A 25,093-nucleotide genomic window follows, 5' to 3' on the forward strand; every position below is an offset into this window, starting at 1 on the left:
CGTCAAAAGATGCCGTCAACATAAAAAAAAAGGCTAAATTTTTTTAAAATATTTAAAAATTAAAAAAGTCAGCCAAAATATATAAAATAAACAAAAAAGGAAGAGTAATCCTTTACATCTCCAGTTCAGTTTTGGCTTCTCTGTCTTAGCTGGACCAAGAACCAAGCAGGTAACTTCAGTGATTGATCTTCGCACTCCTCTCGCTCTCAGTTGATAGTTCTTGTTTTTGGGACAAAATAGTTAGTCTGACCGTTCTATCTTGCAAATTGAAAACAGGGACAAGGTGATTAGAAAGTTGCGATTTCGAACAAGCAGAGAAGTTTGACATCCCTTCCGTAGCCGAAGATCGCAGGAATGGAACCTCCCCAAGGAAATTCGACCACGAGGGATTACGAGGTGTTCTTAAGCTTCAGAGGGCCGGACACTCGCTTAACCATGACCGACACTCTCTATGCGGCCATGATCCGGGCCGGGATACACGTCTTCAAAGACGACGAAGAGCTCCGCGTCGGGGAAGAGATCGGAGGCGAGCTTCTGAGAGCAATCTCCAATTCAAAGATCTACGTACCGATCTTCTCTAAAGACTACGCTTCCAGTAAATGGTGCCTCCGTGAGCTGGCGTACATGGTGGCGTGTAGGAAGAGAGGCGAGAAAGTGATCTTGCCCATCTTCTACGACGTGGATGCATCTGATGTTAAGCTCAAAACTGGATCGTATGGGAAGGCCCTACAGAAGCACGAGCGAGAGTCCGGTGAAGATGTGGCGAAGCAGTGGGAGGAGGCCCTGAGAGAGGTCGCCGGAATCAAGGGATGGAACTTAAAAGATCACGGGTAATTAATGACACCTTCTGCACTTTCATTTAGATGACTCTTAAAAGAATATGAAATGAACTGATAATTTTTGCTTGATTTTAACAATTTAAGTTTCTGGTTTTACATATTTACGCTTCTGTGCCACATATTCTGTTTGTGGTTTCTCAAACCGAGACGGTTCCGTTATGTATATGGCAGCCAAGATGAACTTACAACACTTGTTGTGGGAGAAGTTTTCCAAAAGCTGACGCGGAGAGACTGGCGTGATGACTTGGTGGGAGTTCAGGATCAGATGGAAGCTGTTATGGAGCTGTTAAGCCAAGGCACTCCCAATGTTCGATTTGTGGTAATTCACGGCATGGGCGGTATCGGAAAAACAACTCTTGCTAAGGCCATCTTCAAGCGCATCTCTTCTCAATTTCAACATTCCAGCCTTCTTTCGGATATCCGTACCGACGATATTGTAAATCTGCAAAAGAAATTATTATATGACCTTACCTCTATGAGACCTCTTTATGATATCGATGCTGATGATGGGTTGGGCCGGATTAAAAGAGCAATCAGTGATAAGAAAGTCATCCTTGTTCTGGATGATTTGGACAACAAAGAAAACCAGCTCATGAAACTAGTTGGTAAGTCTAGTTGGTTTGGTCCAGGAAGCCGAATTATTATCACAACTAGGAACACCTATTTCTTAGCTAAGGAAATCGACACCCCAGATGACAATATCGTCCCAGTGCGTCATGAAGATTTCTTTTTTTATGAAATGAAGGAAATGCAGTTTCACCATGCTCTTCAACTATTCAGCAAGCACTCCTTCGAGAGAGACTCACCTCCACCTGATTACAGCACTATTTCAAGGGAAATTGTCAGAATGACTGGAGGACTACCATTGGCTCTTGAAGTCATAGGTTCGTTACTCCATGATAAAAACATGAAAACATGGAAAGACACATTGAAGAAGTTGAAGGAAGTGCCCAATGAGACTGTCAAGGAAAAGTTGTTGATAAGTTATAATGAATTACCTTATGAGCGGAAGCAAATTTTTCTTGACATCGCATGTCACTGCATTGGTGAAGAAAGAATCCATGCATATTACTTGTGGAAAGCTTGTAAGTTTTTCCCAGCCACTGAACTCACTGCCCTCATTCGCTTATCTTTGATAAAAGTCATTGAGGATGATAGGCTATGGATGCACGACCTACTGAGAGATCTTGGAAGAGATATTGTCCGCCGAGAAGACTTTTTAGTTCCTGGAAAGCGCAGCAGATTGTGGTGTCCAACGATCGCCTTACATACGGTTCAAAATAACCTGGTATGTGTTAATAAATAAATTGATTGCTTACGGAAAAACAGATAGAACATGCGGTAATGTGTATTTAGAGTTCATTTTCATCCAAAATGTTCGCCCGTCTTCGCACACAGGACATTGATGATTTTGCATAATTTGAGAGAAACGAACACCATTCCCGGAAAAAAAAATTACTATTACAACTGCCATGTAAATGGGAGGGATAATGATTCAAGGAATTCGTACAAGATAATATCTATGTGCCCCTATTTTGCTGGTTTACTTATTTTTACAATCGGTTGAATCTAAATATATGCTCTCTATTCCGATATTTAGTACTTACACTAGATCGTTCACCCATGTTGCTATTTTTTGCTTTGGAATTGTCAGGGAACAAACAAAATTGTAGCGCTCAAACTCACAAGACTTGCCGAAGGGCATAATTTTACTAGCGACGAATTTTCGAGGCTGCCTAATTTAAGGTTCCTCGAATTGGATGGGGGAAATTTTGTTGGAGACTTCACAAATCTTCTCTCAAATCTAAAATGGCTCTCTTGGCGCCGTTGTCCTTCAAACCTACAAGCCACCGGTTTATGTCTAAGGAAGTTGGCCGTTCTCAAGATTTCAGAGAGCGACATTACTGAAGACTGGAATGGATGGGGATCGTGCATGGTACAATTTCGCATAACACTTTGGTTTTTTTTTGTGTGTGTACACATTTGTCACATCGTGTTGACCTTCACCTATGCCAATGTGGTTTTTTTTTTCCCCTAAAAAATTGGTTGTTTCACAGGTGAATGACAACCTCAAAGTTATATATCTGACAAGCTGCAATCATTTGAAGAGGACACCTGACTTCTCCAAGTGCGTGAATTTGAAAAAAGTGGTTTTCGAACATTGTGAAAGATTGGGAAGAATCAATAGCTCTATCGTTCAACTGGGCCGCCTAAAGTACTTGGAAATCAGTAAGAAGTATAGGCCACCGCGGCTCATGTCGAAGAAGACCTATTTTACCATTCTTCAAATATTTGACGCAATTGGGGGTCTCCAATCATTGTCCGTGCTGAAGGTAGAAAATCAGGATCGTATTATAGAACTTCCGCACTCGATAGGAGTTCTACTGGGTTTAAAGCATCTATCTGTACGGGGTTGTTACAATATTAATAAAATTCCGGATTCAATTGGAGAGCTGAGATCGCTCCTCTCTTTGGATTTATCTCATACTGCTGTTGCAGAATTACCCGATTCTATTGGCAATCTTAAAAGGTTGAAGTCCATGCGTTTGTATGGGACTATGATAAGAGGGCTTCCGAAGAGCATATGGACTCTGGAGAATCTTGAGGAGTTGATTGCCGGATATTGTAGACATCTGGAGGGCGAAATTCCAAGTGAAATCGCGGGACTATCCCAATTGAAGATTCTGAACTTGTCCTGGAGCAAGGTTAGTGGACTGCCAATGACAATCAATCAGCTTTCTAGTCTCCAAGAACTTATTTTGTCGGATTGTTGCGGGCTTGAGACGCTACCAGATCTCCCAACAAGTTTAACAAAGCTAGAGTTGTCGTCTTCAACGTTGCAGGCAGTACCCGACCTCTCGAACCTCACTAATTTACATCATCTGGACATAAGTGATTGCGCTTTTGACTGTAAGTTACAGAAAAGAACAAAAGGATGTATTCCAAACCCGAACCTCGAGTGGCTTGGAAGGCTCCATAAATTGCAGACGTTGAGACTGGTTTTTTCCCAATGCAACTTCCCTCCGACTGACTTGAGCTCCTTTTCCCAGCTCCGGTCACTTGAAATAACTTGTCCCGATCCACGGTCTCTGATACGGCTTCCGTCCAGTTTAGAAGTCTTGAGCTTAGAAGATGTGAACACCCCAATAGAATGGCCAGTGTTTCCCAACCTGGGAAATTTGTCCGAATTGAAGCTCTCTGGATGTCGGTTAAGAGAGATTGAGTTTGGAAATGTGCCTGGACAGCTAGAGAACCTCCAGCGACTGAAGGTGTGCAAGTGCGAGTCGCTCGTCAGGCTATCGAATCTATCAAGCTTAAAGGAGCTCCGAGTGCTGAGTGTGGAGAACTGCCCGCAATTAATTGAGATCGAATCCCAACCATCATCTTCTTCAACTGGAGATTGCAGTCCCAGGGAAACGCCCACTCCTGGTACGCTGAAGCTAGAGAAGCTCCACACTTTGAGAGTCCACTATTGTGAATTGGTGCGAAAGTTGCCCGGTATACCAAGTGCATGTCCTGTCGACGTTTGCCCATGGAAATCTGTAAGGAGGTCTGGAAGTGGGCCCGTCTTCTTAGAAGATTATTCCAGGGAAGCTATGAACAATAACATGGCAAATTTGTCTCAAGGCGACCTCCAGAGACAGCGGTCGACATCGTCTAATCTTATTTCCTTCTGGACCAGGTTCATAGGAAAAATAAGGTGCTGGAAAAGAGCGGAGTGAGTCGGCAAAAGAAATAGAAAACAGAAAAGAGCGGGAGCCGAGAGAGGGGGAAGGGAGGTAGTTTTGCCGCACGCCTCGGCAAGCTGGGTTAGTGTCGTTTCGAAGCGCTGGGTAAGAATTCGAAACCTTAATTCACCTTTATTAAATCAAAGAGATTTGTTCCGTGAAGCTGTAATACTGGATCAGTTCGGGTTTTAGGTTCCTAGGTTGATTCTAGAGGCTGTTGTGCCGTGAAATTGTGTTGTTTCTTTTTCGAAACTTTAGGGTTGTCTTGGAATCGTGAGATTTTACGGATCGCGATTTGGACTTTCCGTTCGAGAGATATCTATTTTTCGAAAATTACTTTAGAATAACTGGAACCAACAGTGTTCCATCCCACATTTCATCAGCTGCTGGTCAATTTTTGGTTCTAAGGAGTTTTGGTTCTTTCAGTACTTTGGATGATGTCTCTTGTGAATGTTAACTCACTAATACGGAGTAAGGTAGAGAGATGTGACGCCCCAAAATTTGCTGCGTAAGACGAGGTTGCTGCTTTGTTCGCTGCAGCCAGTTTGATGCTTGTGTGGCCTTTGTGTCGACTTATAGTGGACGTTTTGACCACAAAATTTAGTGTCGCTTGCTACTAGAATCTTGGTTGAGGTTAATTGATATGTTGATATTTGGTTAATGATTTCTTTAATAGGATTTTGAAGCTTTTCAGGTGGTATAGGTGCTTATCTCTTCTATGATTTGTAAACTCGCAACTTGAAAATCATAGGAATTAGGTATGCTACAAGCTCTCGGAGGGTAGTAACGATGGTGCTGTAAACAGGGGCCTCTCGGCCAACCATGCCGGGGACAATTCTGATGACTGCCAGCTGTCCTGGACCGGAGGTTGTGATGCGGCATTGGAAGTCGACGCGGTAGCAGCTGGACGTGGTAGCTGTGAAGAGATTCATTCGACAATTTGAGACACAAGCGAGCTGGGTTTAATTGAGATGAAATCCATCAACTTTAGGCTTCTTTTAGATTAGAGTCCTTTGTTAAAAACGGTCACACTTCAGGTCTTTTGAAAAAAATTCTCGTTGTTGGATGCTCGAGTCTTAGTAGTATACCCATTTTGTTTTAGGTTTATTGGGCTTTAATCAAATGTAGGCATTGCAGATTGTCCGTGATTTTATTCGAAAATCTTGTGCACTCGGCTTAAAGCTACTCAGTTTACCAACAGCTTACAGTTCCGTCGAAAACGGACTTAATCTGTTTCGGATATAAAAGCAACAAGATTCAATACATAAAGAGGTAAATGCTTTCCATCAAGAAAAAGCTGTTCAACTCAGGCTTCCCATCTCCTAATTGTTCAAAGCTCTCTTCTGAGATTCAGTAACTATTCTGAACGTGAGGTTTATAAATTGCCTATTCGTCCAGGCAAGTCACTGAACAGCTATGTGCATTGTATGTAATAAATGAAGACAAGATTAATGTCCAGGTTGGTATACCAATCTCGGAAGTACGGGGATTAACGGCCATTCTTAATATGTAAGTTTCGTGTGAAGCTGTTATACAAGCTCTTCTGAGGTCTTTTATTTGGTCTAAGTGAGAAGACAATGTAGGCCACGAAAATGGCACACCCCCAGGAACACTATAACCAGAATCAGAACGCCACATGATAAAGGATAAAGGGATTGGCGCATCTGGTTTAAAATTCATCAATTCATAACTCAAGTGTTTTCCCTCTATTTCTCCTGCCGGGATACTGACAAATGAGAGTGCCACTCACGAAGGAGTGCGTTCTTCTTTTATGTGAATATGTTTGTGTATTTGAAGATTATATGACTGCACGGTACTTAATATGTGCTCGAAAAAGAAAACGAAAAAAAGAAAAGAAAAAACACATTGGTAGGCACAAAAGAAGTCTTGGTCTTCTATATTATTTCTTCACTTAACTGGACATGCCAATTGAGAGGGGGTATTAAATTTAAGTGACTCCCATCACCATCTACCTCGCTAAGAGCGTGGACTTGAGCGAAGACTTGGAATGCATTTTATATTTTGCACAAGTTTCCTTGATGAATAAAGAGAAGACGAAGACTTTGGGAGTCTTGTCTCTTTTCCCTGTTTACTCTGAGTCCTCGTTTGGCATTGTCTGCATTCTCCCAGTACACTAATCAAATACGTGTGGAACGGCAGAATGAGATTCCACTCCTGGTTTAATTGACCATGCTTTTCTCGGGATATTTTTCGACTGAATTGCATAGTTTGAATCTTGCACCAACTATTGTCACAACGATCGTAGGTGAATAAATAGAAACGATTCAAGCAAAAAATAAATTGTAGAACTCCAACCTGAACATAGAAGATATACATAGCTCGGTGCCTAATTCTATAGAGAGACTAACTAGATGATTCTACTATGTTCGGCAAAGAGAAGATTGAAATCGCTTAATCACACTCACTCACAAGTGTTTTCCAAACCAAGATAAAACTTGAGTCCACGAGAATCAACCGTAAGGTAGGAGTTTTCCCACTCCCTTTTCTTTTTTAGATTTCACATAAGTTGTTTATTGAATATACAAAATAAATAAAAAATAGAGGGTTGAGTGTCTTCTGAAAATAGACCTGGGCACACAGGCAACACTTTTGGCTTTGGAGGTTTGCCTAGTGTTCAGCAATCCAGCCACTTCTTGGCCAAAGGCTTGCCTAGTTGTCTAGTTTGTCCAAGCGCCAAGGGGCCGACTATAAGAGTTTTCTTAATGTGGGCTTATATTAATTGAAATTGTAATTGCCGTTTACGAGATTAATTTCCCCCTCCCCCCAACCCTCCTCCCATCCCCCCAACCCCCCCCCCCCACACCCACAAATTAGTACTTTTTGCGAAAGTAATTTAATTTCGCCCATCATATATATTGGCGGAAATTCGGGTCGTCACAACTTAGATTCTATTTGTATTCTTACTTGGACAATTGCAATGACTCATCACCTTCAAGGACCACCACTTGCTATTATAATCTACTGACCACAACTCATATTTAGACACATGAATAAATATGAAACGTTAAAAAAGTAAAAGTCTCAATCATAAATATTGCTAGAAATGGAAGCTTGGACTAGTAGTTTCAAATTACACATTCATCACCGGATGCCAAGAAATATCACAAGATCGTGTAACGGCATATATCACAAAAAACACAAAAACTTATTCCAAATTCAGGTTATAGATTATAGGTTTCACCTATCTAGAATCTAGAATCTACCTTGCATAGCCTAGAACTTAGAATCAGAATAGTTCCCCACTGGTCAGATTCCAAATTTCGAGTTCTATTCCGAAATCATGTTCACCCTTAATTTGGAATTTTTTGTGGTTTTTTTTCTCTTTGAAGAACGCGGCTAAAGTTTGAATACATTTGACAATGTTTTCTCTAGCTACAAATCAACTCGGGTTGGTTCCCATAAAACACAACAAAAAACAATGAAGAGCAGTTATTTTGGTCGGGTGACCTTCGAGCCGATCCAACCACCGGCTCAAAGGCAAGGGCCGGCGAGGGCAAGCCTCACCTCCAAGCTGGTCGCCGGATCAACAACCGGTTGGAGAAAGAAGATAAACAAAAATAAATAAATAAATAAATAAATAAATAAATAAATAATGAAAAATTTGAAAAAATATTAAAATATTATTAAAAATTGCCCTATTAGTGTCAACACTGGTCAAAGTTGGCCGGATAGACTAAATTAACACAAATGCAAAAGGTTTGGGACTAAATTGATATAAAAAAAATTTAGGACTAAATTGGCAAATGTAAAATGTTTATGACTGAATTGACAAAAGTGCAATAAGTATAGGACTTTTTTTGACAATTTTCCCTAAACAAACTAGTTTAGACTTTAGTTCAAAGTTTGATCAATAGCAAGTTTTGAGATATGACTGCACACAATTCAACTATCACAAATAAGTTATAGAGATATTAATGGATAAAGAATTTAGCATATAGAATTTATAGTGATTCGACTTTGTTCAAGCCTACGTCCACTTCTTCACGTTAATAGCCAATCGGCTGATCCACTAGTGAATAGTTCAAAAGTTACAACTCGGTGACGATTCTCAAGTCAGTAGACTTCCTATCTAACACTCACTCACTTGGATATGAACCTCTAAGAATTAAGTGTTTAGATCAAGAATATATGAAGAATGTTCAAGTTTTCTTGAACTTTGGAATTATAGATTCCGGACTCTTGTTATCTCTTCAACCTTGAGATCTCTTTTTATACTCATCCACCTTCAATCTAGCCTTTGCAAGATATTTAGAGGATCACTCTTTGAACTTTCCGTTTGGATGAGATTGCATACAAAGGATTTCGTAACCGTTGAGATTGCCAAAATTAGAATCTTCTATTAGATCGGATCATCCATACAATCATGATCTTGGTTTCTAAAGATAGAATTCTTCATTTGGTAAATCATCCTTGTGTTCCTAAATCCATGCTCTTGAATGATTTTCGTGATTGATAATCTTCAAGAACAAATCCAACATGATTTGCTAGTCGTTGTGATAGTATAATATTTCATATATATTATCTCAAAAATATCTCGTGATAATCTAATCGTTACATTTGAAACACTCCTTAAATAGCATATGAGCCTCTTTCACAAGATTCAATCTCGTGTAACAATTCTTTAAAATTTGGAAAATGCAATCTAGAATTACATGCGTCTTCACAAATGTGAACCCAAATTGAGCAAAAAAAATCATTTGAGGCGCTTCTAGTCTTTTCCTGACTAGGTCCAAGTTTTGTCATTTGATTCTTACACCTCTAATTGCATTTTGGTCGAATCAATTTTAACTTTTGAGCAAATTGCAAAATGGGCCTATTTGTGTTTTCAATTTAGTTCCCGATTTTTTATTAGCATCAAAATTGATCATTTTAAAGGCGAACCCATGCAGAAACGAACGTTGACCCATAAGTTTTTTGGCGTTCTAAACACATTGGTGAGGTTAGATTAGCACAAATTAGTCATTGAGAGCCTTAATTGGACATATTTCATATTCGAATTAATCTTGAAATTTAGGGATTTTTGCGCAAAATTAAATCAATTTTTCCCAAACTTGTCACCTAGATAATGCTCGTATTGCAGAATTCAATTTTGGATTTAAATTTGTAGAAATGGGTGAAATTGGTGTTGAATTAGGCCAAAAAAAAAAAAGAAAGAGAAGAAGAAAGGAATGTGGTTGACCAAGTCAACTAGTTGACCTGGTCAACCCAAAACCCACATGAAGCACTTCGTTCGTTCGCATACCCAAAAAGCCCCAGGCCACGCATGCACAGAACCAATTCCGCAGGTTCTTCCTGCGCACGCCCACAAAAGCTTCAGCAGGAGGGACGCCCAGACGGACGCAAATGAGACACCAATCCGCAAGACCCAGTGGATGATCCAACTCTGATCGACGACCCGCACCAACCCGGCGACGTCCAGTTGGCCAAAACGTGCGAATCCATAACAGACTTGAGGCGCCAGACCAAAAAGGGGAATAATTGAATTCAGTTTTGGGAGGAGGCGGTTCAGTTAGCAACTCCACCAAAAGTAAAAAAGGAGAAAAAGAACAGATCAGAGAAGAGAGAGGGGGAGTTTGAGAGAAAGAGAGGAGAGAGGGAGCTTGTGGGACGACGTGGGAGCTCTGCAAACTGGAGAGCTCCCAAGAGCTAAAGGGAGTGATCCACGGTGAATTGAGTCACGCCAGCTGATCCTCAGAGTTTCCTAAGCTTCAAGGAACGTCGGCAGCCCGCTCAACCAGCCCTGCGACCTCCCAAAAGGTACGTGCCAGGGAAGCTCGGTCGGTAAGCTTCAATGGCGACCTCGTCATTTTTGCTCATTCCTTTGCATTTTTTGTTCCAAACTCTCCCATAGACGTACCTACGCTTGTCTGCGTTTCATCTGTGCATCGATTCGAACGAAAAACCATCGGATGAGTCTCCACCTTCCCTGCCATGGCCGAACCTGCAACTAGCTTGCGCGATCACCTCAGACTTCCCCAAGCCAATCCGGCCCCTGAGCCTCCTAGAACCTTGCCCTGTGCGTTTCGCAGCTCGGTTTTGGGAATATTGTCTGCTGGGATCCGCCATGGCCGAGAGCTTTCGAGCTTCGTCCATGGCGATCCCACCGTTGGATGCTACTAAGATCTAGATATGTCATAGCAGGCGGCGAGAGGATGCCAACGCCACCAAGATCGCCCAGATCAGAACCGGATCAACCGTTGAACGGCGTCTGAGGTTTCTCAGCCGTCCGTAGGTTGTCTCCTACCTCGGGACGTTGGGCTGGTCAACGGTCCACGTGGCATTGACGTGGGGATGACGTGATGACACGTGCAGTACCATGTGGTGTCCTGGTCAGCAAACTATTACAACCGCTCTTAGAATAATAACAAAAAATAAAACTTAATCCGACGGTGGAAGAAATGCCACGTGTCATGATATTGTATTTTCGAAAATAAAAATAGTTTTTTTCAAAAATATCCTGTTTTTTTTCGAAAAATAAAAAAATTGATTTTGTGATCGCGTGGCCTAAGTTTGGCGGCGTGTCACATTTCTGATCGTTCGATAGAGGTTTTTTCGAAAATAAGAAAAAAAACTCATTTCAGAATAATAAAAAAAACTCTTCAGTCGGACGTATGTGGATTAGCCACGTCGTCCGATCTTGCTTGTAGATCCGATCAAGAGATTGGAGGGTCGTAAACTAGCCACGTGGCCTAATCTTGTCCGTAGATCTCAATGCCCGATCGGAGCGCCCATAAGCCGCCACATGGTGAGATCTGAGGCGCGGATTTCTTCTTTTCGATAGGAAAATTAGAAAATTGATAAAAAAAAAAATTGAAAAATTTTGAAAATTCAAGCGTAAATGGCCAAGCGGCGCTGTTTCGGCGAGGCCGATCCCAACCCACGTGGGCCAGGCCAGCCTCCTCCGAGTCTCGGGCCGGGTCACCTAACCCGGCCTGGATAATTTCTGTTTTAATAAAAAATTGAAAATCTTTTTTGGAAAATAAAAAAAGGGAAAAATCATAGAAAATTTAAAAAAATTGGTAAAATTATGAAAATTTCCAAAAAATTCCAGAAATCCCCAAAAATAGGAAATAACTACATTCAACTGGTCAATTCCATTTTTGGGGTTTCCACTTCCCGATCCCTTTGAAAAATGACAATTTTACCCCTTGAGAGTAAATCGTCCTTGAAAATTCCGGAAAATTTTGAAAAATGTCAAAAATTAGGAAACGGGCTATTTCGACTGACCAATCCTATTTTCAATGCTTTGGATTTCCTCTCCCTTCAAAAATGAAGATTTTGCTCTTTTTGACAAATCGTCCCTCGATTTTTTTCCAAAAATTACAATTTTGCCCCTCATGGGCGAATCGCTTTCAAATCACTCTTGTACTCTTCCTATGCTTTGAATGTCCCTTCTCTAAGCCAATAGGGTTCTACTAGGAATGCCATGGTTGGTTTGATGTAATTTGTTTGCACGTTATGGATTCCTTGATTTGCCTATTTATTTCATTGATTGTGATTAATAGGATAGTCACTTCTGTTTGCATAAACTCCTAGATTTAGGATTCGTACCCCAAATCATTTGCATGAAATCTCGAGATTAAAAAATTCATTCAACTTAGGTACCAAAAGGACATCAATTACGATAATTGGTGTAACTAAGTCCCGGATACTACTTCTCTGGTTTTCGTAAAATCGAATTGTGACTCTCAACTATTCGATAAGGTTTTCCAATCATACCATCCAAGAAATGATTGATGGTGACTCCGAGGCATGCACACGTACACATATGTTACTAGATCACATTGAAAGGTCGACTTCGATTTTGTTTCCTCTTTCGTTGCGATTTGGGAAATGGGCCTTGGGAGGGGCCTGCATTTGAGATTCAATTACCGCGAATTGGACGACAACGACTTATTAACCCTCGAGAGCGTTCAAGAGGGTCGCGACACTCGGTCTATTTCGCCATGATCGTGTCTTTGTGAGATGCCATTTGACCAAATCATGTAACTTTTATTTTTTATAATTCGTTAAAAAAATGATATTACTAAGACACTTCCATACAATACAAATTTAGTGAGAATTTAGTATAAATTTTTAAAAATAAAATTTTCTTTATTTTTTTTTATTGTAGGCCGAGGAGATTGGCGGCGTGGACGACGATCACTAACGGTGGATTGTCTCTTTCTGATGTTAACTTCTAGAGAGAGGTAATTTTTTTTTACTTTTTTAAGGCTCCAAAACTATTTCTGAAGCAAAAAAAATATTCCATAAGTAGAACAATAAAATTGCATAACCAAACTAATTTTTGCTCCAAAAGTTACGTTACCCAATAGATTTTTTTTTTTCAAAAGCACTTATAGAGCAGAAATTCTACTTTAGATGTATTATCATGCACGCCCTAAATTGTCACTCTCTAGCCGCCAAATGGATTTTTTTCCCCAAGAAATAAGATTAATCGATGGATTTTTTATTTTACTCCAAAATGACAAGTTTGAATGGGGTCAACACCTCATTCACTTATAGCCCACGTCGTCCCTAGACTCAAGCCCTTGGCAATTGTATCTTGGAGTACGTTTGTTTGGGGGAAAACTTCATGATAAAAGAAAATACTTTCCGAAAAATTATTTTTTAGGAGAATAGTAGGTTTTTTTTATTTGGTGCTGTGACCAAAAATTTTTTCCGATGTTTGAATCTCATTTGAAAAATGATTTTAATCTCCTGACTTTATCTCAAGCAAAAAAATTGAATTTTAAATTTCTTTTCTTTTCTTTTCTTTTCTTTTCCTTTTCTTCTTCCTCGGTTGGTGGCCGGCCACAAGCGAGGAATGAGCTCTCCCAAGGTGAGCTCCTCCCTCGCCTATTGATGGTCGCCAATTATCGCCATGGTTAGCCACCGGCCGTGGAAGGAGGATTAAGAAAAAATTTATGGAAATTAAAAAATTCAAGAGGAGAAATTTCAAAAAGTGTTTTCACATAATTAGATTTAGGAATTCACTTTTCTAATTTTATTCATAAATATGTTAGTTGATCAAAAATTGTTTTTGGTTGACTAGATTTTTGGCAAAACAAACTGGTGAAAATCCAGAAAACTAATTTTTGAAACACTTTCCCCCAAACAAACGCACTCTGAGAGAAGTTATGACAACATATGGCTGGAGTTCATTGTAAAAGTGACAAAAATCTACTTATCATCCAATAGGAAATCCGATTTAATTGTTGAGTTTCTTTGGAAATAGCTATTCAATTCATCTAATCAACTAATTAACATATTCAACCCAAAAAAAAAAAAAAACTAATATAACATCAAATGTAGGGATAATGAGACTGCTGGATCTTGAAATTTTTTGTCCTAAAATTGAACACTGTTCATTAATGTATAATGATATTCCTCACCTTTCAATTTAATCAAGTATATTGCTCATGGAGCATGCATGATCGAATCAAGTATGTCCTTTTGCTCTCCGTGAGCCTGGTCACCCAAAGTGGCCCGTTGGATCTAACGAGGACTCATCCAACGGATGGGAGCTACTTGTCAAAAGTTCTTGTTTTGGGACAAAAGGGCCAAGACCGTTTCTCATATAAATTGTCAACAGGCACGAGGTAACTGGAAAGTTGCAAACTCGAACGAGCAAAGCAGTTTGACATCGCTTCCGTAGCCAAATTCGCAGGAATGGAATGTCCCGGAGAAAAGTCTCTCTCCCTCGAAGGTGGATCCTCATCGTCGTCGAAGAGGGACTACGAGGTGTTCTTGAGCTTCAGAGGGCCCGACACTCGCTTAACCATAACCGACTCTCTCTACGCTGCCATGATCCGGGCCGGGATACGCGTCTTTAAAGACGACGAAGAGCTCCGTGTTGGGGAAAAGATTGGAGGCGAGCTTTTGACTGCAATCTCCAATTCGAAAATCTACGTGCCTATCTTCTCTAAAGACTATGCTTCCAGCAAATGGTGCCTCCGCGAGCTCGCATGCATGGTGGAGCATTGGAAGAGAGGTGAGAAAGCGATCTTGCCCATCTTCTACCGGGTGGATGCATCCGATCTTAAGCTCAAAACTGGATCGTACGGTAAGGCCTTACGAAAGCATAAGAGGGAGTCTGGTGCAGATGTGGCGAAGCAGTGGCAGCAGGCCCTCAGAGATGTGGCCGGAACCAAGGGATGGAACTTAAAAGATCACGGGTAATCATTTGCAACTTCTGCACTTTCGTTTTATAATATAAGTCACTGTTTCATAATCAAAAGCACAATAAAAAGATCAACCTCTCTTTCTGTTTCTCTCATCCACAAACAAATGTTCTTAAGTCAAATGGAAGAAGAACCGCAAAAAAAATTTCAGAACTCTTAACTGAACTTTTGCACGCAGTTTATCACATTTTATGCCGTTTCTGTTTGTGGGCATTCTTATTACTGTTGAATTTGAGTATGAACCTTACCAACGAATCACTCAAGAAGGACTCACAAACCCCACAAGCCCCTAAAAAAGTAGGGCCACTTCTGGCTTTTGGGCTAGCGAGCCAGTTTGGATGGCCACATCGCCTGTCAAATGACCATTTAGGGCTTATCTGGCAACATTCTATCCAAAAAAGTGATTCTGATTATAATCATATTTTCTGATTCTATTCGCTCGATGATTTTTAGAAGATTAGAACACGTTTGGTAATTGTACAAATTTCTATTCCCGAGAACAACCACGTGACGAGAATTTTTCTTTTTAAAAATTTCATCTTTTTTTTAAAAATTTAAAATGTTTTCTTAAATTTTTTAATTTTTTTTACTTTTTAAACTTTTTTAAAATTTTTAATTTCCCACCATTTTTTAAATTTTTATTTTTTTTAAATTTTAAAGTTTATTTTAAATTTGAAAAATTCGTTGTTAGTAAATTTTCAAATCTAGTTTTAATTTTTTTAAAGTTCAAAAGCCCGCGTGGACTTAATCTTTTTTTTAAAATCGAGACTTTGTTCTTTTTTGTGATTCTAAAAAATGAATCATTTTTCAAAATCAACTTTTTTTTTATTATTGTTTTTGCTCCAAAACTGCTCTCGGGAACGGAATCAGAATCAGAATCATTTACGTTATCAAATATGTTTCTCATCCTTTTTTGTTCCAAAGAACATAATCAGAGAATTAGAATCGTTATCAAACAGATCATTAAAAGCTTTTGAGAATTGCCTCTTCCAGGTCAAACTCCAAACTCGGCTTGGGTTGGACCAAATATGAAATAAACTGATAATTTTGGCTTGATCTTAACAATTTAATTATGTTTCTGGTTTTACATATTTACGCTGCCGCCGCACATATATGTTTGTGGTTACTTAAACTGAGACGGTTGCATTATGTATATGGCAGCCTAGAGAAACTTATAGCACTAGTTCTGGAAGAAGTTATAGTTAAGCTGAGGCCTACGAAGAAAAACTGGCATGAGGACTTGGTGGGAATTCACGATCGGATGGAAGCTGTTATGGAGTTGTTAGCCATGGGCAATTCCGACGTACGATTTGTAGTCATTCATGGTATGGGCGGTAGCGGGAAAACTACTCTTGCTAAGGCCATCTTCAAGCGAATCTCTTCCCTATTTCAACGTTCTAGCTTTCTTTCGGATATCCGTACAGACAGTATTTCAAGTTTGCAAAAGAAATTGTTATGTGACATTCTTGATATTCGACATGAAGTCGATGCTGATAATACGAGGGACATGATCAAAGAACGACTCAATGATAAGAAAGTCATTGTTGTTCTTGATGATATGGACAAGAGGGCTCAGCTCAAGGAACTAGCCGGTCAGTCTACTTGGTTTGGGTCGGGAAGCCGAATTATTATCACAACTAGGAACACTTATTTTTTGGCTCCTGAAGCCAATCCCTTAAGTGATCATATTGTCCCAGCGCGTCATGGAGATTTCTTTTTTTATGAAATGAAGGAAATGCAGTTTGACCATGCTCTTCAACTATTCAGCAAGCACTCCTTTGAAAGCGACACCCCTCCACATGATTACATCAGTATTTCAAGTGAAATTGTCAAAATTACTGGAGGACTACCATTGGCTCTCGAGGTCATCGGTTCATTACTCTATTCAAAAGGCAAGATAACATGGAAAGACACTCTGAATAAGTTGAAGGAAGTGCCTAATGAGAATGTCAAGGAAAAGTTGTTGATAAGTTATGAAGAATTAGAGTACGAGCAACGGCAAATTTTTCTTGACATCGCATGCCACTGCAATGGTGAAGAAAGAGTCCATGCATATTACTTGTGGAAAGCTTGTAAGTTTTTCCCAACCACTGGAATCATTGTCCTCATTCATTTATCTTTGATAAAAGTCATCGAGAATGATAGACTATGGATGCACGACCAACTTAGAGATCTTGGAAGAGAGATTGTCCGGCAAGAATGCTTTCAAGTTCCTGGAAAACGCAGCAGGTTGTGGTGTCCAACAGTCGCCTTAGACGTGGTACAGAATAACCTGGGTATGTCTTAATAAAAAAGTTAATTGCTAATGGAAAAACTGAACATGCAGTTATGTGCATTTAGAGTTCATTTTCACCCAAACTGTTCGTTCATTTTTGTGCACAGGACGTTGATGATTTTGACATTCCAGAAGAACTAATTTTTACCATTACAACTCCCATGAAAGTGGGAGAGATAACGATCCATGGAATTTGCCCTTTTTTGTACAAGATAATATCTATGTGCCCTTTCTTGGCTGGTTCACTTGCTCTAAACCGTTCACTCATGTTGCCATTTGTTGCTTTGGAATTGTCAGGGAACAGACAACATTGTATCACTCAAACTCACAAGACTTGACGACGTGCATTATTTTACGAGTGGCGAATTTTCAAGGCTGCCTAGTTTAAGGTTCCTTGAATTGGATGGGGGAAATTTTGTAGGAGACTTTAAAAATCTCCTCTCAAATCTGAAATGGCTCTCTTGGCGTCATTGCCCTTCAAACCTACGTGCCACCGGTTTATGTCTAAGGAACTTGGCCGTTCTCAAGATTTTAGAGAGCGACATTACTGAAGACTGGAATGGATGGAAAGCGTGCATGGTACAATTTCTTATGATGCATTATTTTTCTTTTTCCTTCATGTGTGTACACATGTCACATTGTTAATCTTCACCTATGCCATTATTTTCCTTAATAATTGGTTGTTTCACAGGTGAATGATAACCTGAAAGTCATATATCTGAAAAGCTGCAATCGCTTAAGGATGACACCTGACTTCTCCAATTGCATGAAATTGAAAAGATTGGTTATCAAAGGTTGTACATTATTGCGAAAAAACCATCGTTCTATCGGTCAGCTGGGGCGCCTGAAGCACATGAAAATCAGTAAGAAGGGTCGTGTGACGGAACTTTATATGTTTCCTGTTTGTCCTGTGGGTGCATCTCCTAATTTTATGGCTGTCCTCTTGGTTTCATAGCTGCTCCTGATTTTATGGCTGCTCCTAACCTCTCACTTCCCCGTCACGACGATTTTGCCGTTCCTCTATTACCAGACTCGATTGGTGGTCTGAAATCCTTGTTAATGCTGAAGGTGAAAAGTCAGGGTCATGTTAGAGAACTTCCGCACTCAATAGGAGATATACGGGGTTTAGAGCATCTGTCTCTACATGGTTGTATTGAGCTTCGAAAGCTTCCAAATTCCATCGGAGAGTTGACATCGCTCCTCTGTCTGGATTTATCCAACACCGATATAAGAGCACTACCAAATTCCATTGGAAGACTAGAATCGCTACTCGAAATGAATCTATCTCAGACACCAATTGCGGAATTACCTGATTCTCTTGGCAATCTTACACGGTTGAAGTTCTTGTATTTGGATCGGACTAAGATAAGAGAGCTTCCGAAGAGCATATGGACCCTGGAGAATCTTGAGGAGTTGATTGCTAGAGGTTGTGAAAAACTTGAAGGCGAAATTCCAAGTGAAATCGCGGGAATGTCCCAATTGAACATTCTAAATCTGTCCCGAAGTAAGGTCAGTAGAGTTCCGACGGCAATCAATCAGCTTTCTAATCTCCGAGAACTTCTTTTATCCAATTGCAACGAGCTTCAGTCGCTACCAAATCTCCCCACAAGTTTAAGAAAGCTAAAGTTGTCGTCTTCATCGTTGCAGGCAGTACCCGACCTCTCGAACCTCACTAGTTTACTTCATCTGGACATAAGCGATCACGCTTATGACTTTCAGCTTTTGAAAACTACAAAAGGACGGGTTCCACATCCGAACCTAGATTGGCTTGGAAGGTTACATGAATTGCAGATGTTGAGACTGGTTCTTTCCCATTGCAACTTGCCTCCAACTGACTTGAGCTCCCTTTCTCAGCTCCGTTCACTTGACATGACTTGTCCAGACCCACGGTCTCTGACACAGCTTCCATCCAGTTTAGAAGAATTGAGTTTAGAACATGTCAAGTCACCAATAGAGTGGCCACTGTTCTCCAACTTGGGAAATTTGTCTGAATTAAAGCTCTTTGGTTGCCGGTTAAGAGAGATCGAGTTTGACAATGTGCTTGGACAGCTAGAGAATCTCCAGCGTTTGCAAGTGCGCAAGTGCAAGTCGCTCGTGCGGCTATCCAATCTAGCAAGCATAAAGGAGCTCCGAGTGCTGAGCGTGGAGTACTGCCCGCAACTAATTGAGATCGAATCCCAACCATCTTCTTCAACTGGAGATTGCAGTTCCACGGAAGGGTCCATTCCCGATACACTGAAGCTAGAGAAGCTAGAGTCGTTGAGAGTTTACTATTGTGGAGCAGTGCAAAAGTTGCCTCGTATACCAAATGCATGTGAAGTCGATGTTATTGGATGCCCCGGGTTACAAGGATACAACCTTGAGTACAACAATTATTATCTAGGATACCCCAGCTCACTAAACAGTAATCAGATGGTTGATAGTGAACACATCAATTCTGATCTTGGATACAGCAATTTTGATCCAGGATACCACAGCTCACTAAACAGTAATCAGAGAGTCGATTCTGGATACAACAATTTTGATCTAGGATACCCCCAGCTCATCAAACAGTGATCAGAGGGTCGATGTTGAATACATCAATTTTGATCCAGGATATCCCAGCTACCCCAGCCCAGTAAACAGTAACCAGATGGTAGATCCTGGATACAGCAATTTTGATCCAAGAAACCCCAGTCCACTAAACTGTAACCAGAGGGTCGATACTGGATATAGCAATTTTGATCCAGGATACCCCAGCTCACCACTGGCCTCTACTGAAACAGAAAATTTTTTCCCAAGAGACCTTTCTGACCTCCTCGACCAACTATGGACCTCTCCTGAAAAATACAAAATTTAGGCCCAAGAAACTTTAGCCCATCTTCTTGTTTCCTTCTGGAGCGGGTTTCCTTGGAAAAATAAAGAGCATAAAGAAAGAGAGGAGTGAGCCAGGAAAAGAAAGAGGAAGACAGAAAAGAGTGGAAATCGAGAGTGAGTGGAAGGGGCTTTTGGTGCGATTCGGAGGACTCTGACAAGCTAGATTAATGCCGTTTCGAAGTATTCGGTAAGAATTCGAAACCTTAATTTATCTAATCAAATTAAAGAGATTTGCTTAGTTAAGTTGTAATTTTATATCAGTTCGGGGTTTAGTTTGCTAGGTTGTTTGGGATTGTTGAGTTGTGAAATCATGTTGTTTTGAAACTTTACTTTGTATTGAAATCGTGAGATTTTACGGATTGCGATTTGAATTTCTCATTTGAAAGATATTGATCATTCGAAGTTGTCGAAAACTATTTTATAGTAACTGCAATCAAAAGTGTTCCGTCCCAAATTTTATGAGTTGCCGGCCAGACTTCGGTTCTAAGGAGCTTTGGATTTTTTTTTTCTACTTTGAATGAGCTCTCTTTTAACTGTAAGCTCACATGAAATGAAGTTCAGTAGAGATATAACGTGCCAAAATTCACCACGTTAAATGAGGTTACTGCTCTGTTCGCTGCAACAAGGTTGATGCTTGTGTGGCCTTTTTGTCGACTCATAGTGGACATTTTGACCCAAAAATTAGTGTTGTCTAGTGGAGTCTTAGTTGAGGTTAATTGATATGTAAATTTTACATTCGGTTAATGCTTTATTTGATAGGATTTTGAAGGTTTTCCAGTAGTATAACTTTTAATTTGGCTTTTGATTAGCAAGGACTGGTGCTTATCTCTTTTATTATTTGTAAACTCGTGTTTTGAAAATGATAGGAATTAGATATGCTACAAGTTATGAATGAGACATCACACGTTATGATATTTATTAAAAAGAAAAAAATGGTGTTTAGAAAATCTATGTTGCACAAAGCTGGATTCGGCATTTACTACCTGTTTGGTTATTTGAAATAGTATAGGAAAATATCTCTTGAAATAGTTTGAAAAAATTTCCATCAAAGATATTCTTCTTGGTGGACGGAATTACGAAGGGTTATATATCGATTATGAATCTAGTTTATGAAATCAATTCTGAAATGATCCTGCGACTTGTTGAGAGGATTCTCTTGATGGCTTTATCCTCTTGTCGCTATGATTTGAAACCATTGAAGGGTTGCGAGTATGCATACATCTTAGGATGTCTTGTTAGGCCAGAGCCACTGCCACTAAGTGTGGTCGTGGTAGTTTGATAGTAAGCACTAGAGCAATCACTGGACTAGACCACTAATGTTTGCTTTGATATTGTTGATTGGATGAGTGTTTCTAATATATACAAAACTTTGTTGAATTGATATAACTCATATTTGGACTTTTACATATATTATATACCAGATTTGGATGTGTTTTTGATAGCCTTTATAAATATGTGTATTGGATACTCGATTCGTTAAGAAGAGATTTGTACTACTCATTGAGCAGTGATTTGCTTATACCATTCACCGAATTCTTTTTCAGCCGCCGACAAATAGGAGTAGGACAAGACCAATATCATGGAATCTGAATTTTGGGTATAAGTTGAAATAATCATATGTATAATTGGTACCGGTGCTTCTTGGATTTAGTTTGTTAGTCACTGTATATGTACATACGTACGTTATTGGTGGATTTAGAATTCTAGTCCTGTAATTAGCTTATCATTCTTATGAGATATTAACGGATATAAATTTTTTTTATAACAGGGCGATCTCTGGTTACATGTTTGAGACTGCATAAGAGGATGACTCTGCCATTTTCCCAATGTTTGAAGAGTTGGAGTGTGACCATTTTATCAGTATGTCCTTTTGAGTTTTGTTCGGACACGTCAAGCTGCACGAGCGGTCATGGTTCAGACTATGATACCGCATGCGGTGCAAGTCAAAGAGGTCGTGTGGGAGGATAATATTTCAGGAAGGTTATATTGCGCTGCGTGGACTCCTTACATCATCTTTTCATTGACTTGAAGGAAGCAAGTGATCCCTGTTCTTGCAATTCATCCATCTGTAGTTTCGTATTGTCTGAGTGCTTTTGATGGAAAGTCTTGTGCACTCTGCTTAAAGCTACTCAGTTTGCGGAGGCTGAGAATTCCTTCGAAACTCTGTCGCATAGGGATATAGCGAGGACGACAAACATAATCTGTTCCGAACATAAAAGCAAAACAAGATTCAATCGATAGAAGGCAAACGCATGTGGCTGTCGAAACGGAGAAGTCATCTGCTCTTGATCCTGGAGCAGTCGCCCGGGTCAAGTGTACAGTAGAATTAGGCTGTATGTAAAAAGTTAGGAATACCTTAGGGTTTGTTTGGCAGTAATTTTGTTCCCAAAAAATGATTCTGATCAAAATCACTTTTTTTGATTCTGTTTCCTGGATGATTTTTTGAGAATCAAAACGCGTTTGGTAACTGTTTAAAATTTTTGTTCCTCGAACAGAAATGCGTTTGGTAGCTGCACAAAATTTCCGTTCCCAATTTTTCATTTAAATCAAATAATTATATAATCACATTTGATGACAAAGAGGGAAAATAATCAAATAGTGGTTATGGAGCAAAAAAAAAAAAAGTAACAAAATTTCCGTTCCCAATTCTTTGTCGATTTTTATGAGTATGCATCATTTATATTGTTTGAAAAGTAATTCGTATTACATTTACAGAATTTGTCTAAATCATTTGTTTGTTATTATTTATCGTGACTTTTAGATTGATTACCCAAAAAAAATGAAAGAAAAGCTCCTCATTGTGCAACCGTCTATAGTTTTGCACTCTTGTAATTACACATTGTACAAGCTTACAAGACCCGCAACTCAACTACATTGATTTTTTCTTCACCCAACTCGACAAAATTTTGTGCGGCTCGAAAATGGAGAAAAAATGGAGATTTAGTTGACGACGGGAGGGTTGGTCCAATCTTTAATAAAAAAAAAAGATAAAAGTTGAAAAAACATAATAGGAAATAAAAAATAAAGCTTAAATAGAATAAAAAATAAAATAGCTAAAAATTTGAATGCGTATTAGAGGTCCCTTAATATAAAAAATAAATTAGATTTAAAAATTTTCTAAAAACTAATTTTTTAAATATAAATATAAATTTAAATTGAATTTAAAAATAGGCTTAAAATTTTAAAAAACTAATTTTTTTAAAAAAGGGGGGGAGGGGAAGATCGATGCGAGAATTTTTTTCAAAATTTTAGCTATTTTCAATCTAAATTTTTTAATTATTTTTAAATTATTAAATTAAAAATATAAATATTTTTTATTTCCCCATTTCTTAAATTTTTAAATTTTTTATTAAATTTTCCTTAAATAAAATTTTTAATTTAAGAAAATTAGTTTTAGCAATTTTTAAAATTGAATTTTAATTTATTTTAAGTTATTTTAATTTATGTAAAGTTGAAAATCCACGTGGACTTTTTTTTTAAAAATAATACCATTTTATATTAAAATTTTAATTATAAGTATGAGGGATAAGTCATAAGTATATTGTGTAAAAAGTGATCCCAAAAGTGTTCCAAAATACTAGAATCTCTTTTTTGCTTCTAAAAGTGGTCCAAAGTGTTCCCGGACTAATCAAAATATTTTTTTCCATTACCAAACATGTTTTGATCCTTTTTGTTTCTAGGAGTAAACAGAGGTCGAATCTTACCAAAAAAAAAAAAAGATCCGCCAAATAGACCCTTAGTGTTTTGCAGTTCTTGGTACGGAGGAAAAGGTATCTGCAGATTGAGTTTGGCGAACTTCTGTGATTACCGAGACCCTTCTTTTCCGAAATTCTTTTCGAGTGTTGGGAATGGGAACTACAAACAGGCGTTTGCTTTACCATCAAGATAATCGGCGATAAATGGTAGCCCGGTGTGGTGTAGTATCTTAGTTTAGCGCAGTACCTGGAGTGAACTACGCTCCCGAGTATAAAAATGATCTGGGTTAACCTGTGCTCATCTTCAATGACCGATCATCAATGTCGACCTCGTGTCAAGTCCGATGCGATTTCCTCAATGATCTCACTTTGAAGGTCGGGGCAGAACTCCCTAATGCACCCGGTGCAGACATGCGGCCCTTGCGATCGCGCACAATTTGGAATTAGCGCCTCTTCGACACATCGTCTCGTTGGTAATTGGTATGCCAAGAGCACAAAGGAATCTAAGAGGAAATTTCAAGGTAATAAACTCATAGACGATGATCTTGACCAAAAAGAAAAACGCAATATGCTATAAGTGGTTCTTGAATTTTGACCCGATGTACAATATAGTTATTTAACTTTTAATTTAACTAATATGATTTCTGAACTTTAACTCAATGTACAATGTGGCCTCTAAATTTTTAATTTGACCAACATGATCCCCGAACTTTTGAAATATATTCAACTTAGTCCATGAACCATAGGAAAATGTTCAATGTAGTGCTTCCAATCATTGAAGTTTAGGGACTACATTGAAAATTTTTCAAAAATTTTAGGAATTAAGTTGAATATGTTTCAAAAGTTTAAGGATTTAGTCAAATTAAAAGTTTATGGACCACATTGCACATCGGGTTAAAGTTTGGGGACTATATTGGTCAAATTAAAAGTTCGGGGACTACATTACACATTAAGTCAAAGTCTAGGGACTATTTATGTCATTATCCCAATGAAAAATAATAGATGATGATGACGAGGAGAGGGAGATAGAAAATTTTGTAACGGGCCATAGGAGCGACTATTTTACGTAATTAATTTGACTTGATTTTTAATTGAATCCTACATGCTTTCAATTTGATTTAGGATTTACCTATATGATAATATAGATGTGTAAAGTACGGCAATAAAAAGGTTCATATAAATAGCGTCGGGTTGATACGTATATAATCTTCTTTTCTTTATACAATATTGTAAAGCAATGAGCTGAGTCTTTTTTTTTATATTTAAATGTTGAATTGATGGTCATAAGTTAAATAACTTATTTGAAGAACTTTTCCCGCTAATTGCTATTATTATATAAACAAGATATAAATTTAGATTATAATAATTTAACATCCATAAGGTTCGTATCTTTTACTGTTTATCTAAACTAAATCTTGGCGCTTGGACTTTTATTAATTTCGAAATTCTTGAAATTTTGCGCAATACTCAAATATTAGTTCTTAGATTCCAATACAGTTTCTCTTTCAGAATATTT

The 25,093-nt window shown here is 38.9% G+C and overlaps 1 protein-coding gene across 1 annotated transcript; it reads left to right on the forward strand.

Annotated features, from left to right (window-relative positions):
- Positions 1–212: 212 nt before the first annotated feature.
- Positions 213–19,582, forward strand: LOC115756998 (disease resistance protein L6-like). The gene is made up of 4 exons (XM_048278052.1): positions 213–830; positions 15,913–17,027; positions 17,982–19,203; positions 19,258–19,582. Exons 1-4 carry the CDS (start codon positions 355–357, stop codon positions 19,580–19,582), a joined length of 3,138 nt encoding a protein of 1,045 aa, XP_048134009.1. The 5' UTR covers positions 213–354.
- The last annotated feature ends 5,511 nt before the right edge of the window (positions 19,583–25,093 follow it).

The sequence above is a fragment of the Rhodamnia argentea genome, chromosome 4, assembly GCF_020921035.1.
Source record: "Rhodamnia argentea isolate NSW1041297 chromosome 4, ASM2092103v1, whole genome shotgun sequence".
NCBI classification, from domain to species: domain Eukaryota; kingdom Viridiplantae; phylum Streptophyta; class Magnoliopsida; order Myrtales; family Myrtaceae; genus Rhodamnia; species Rhodamnia argentea.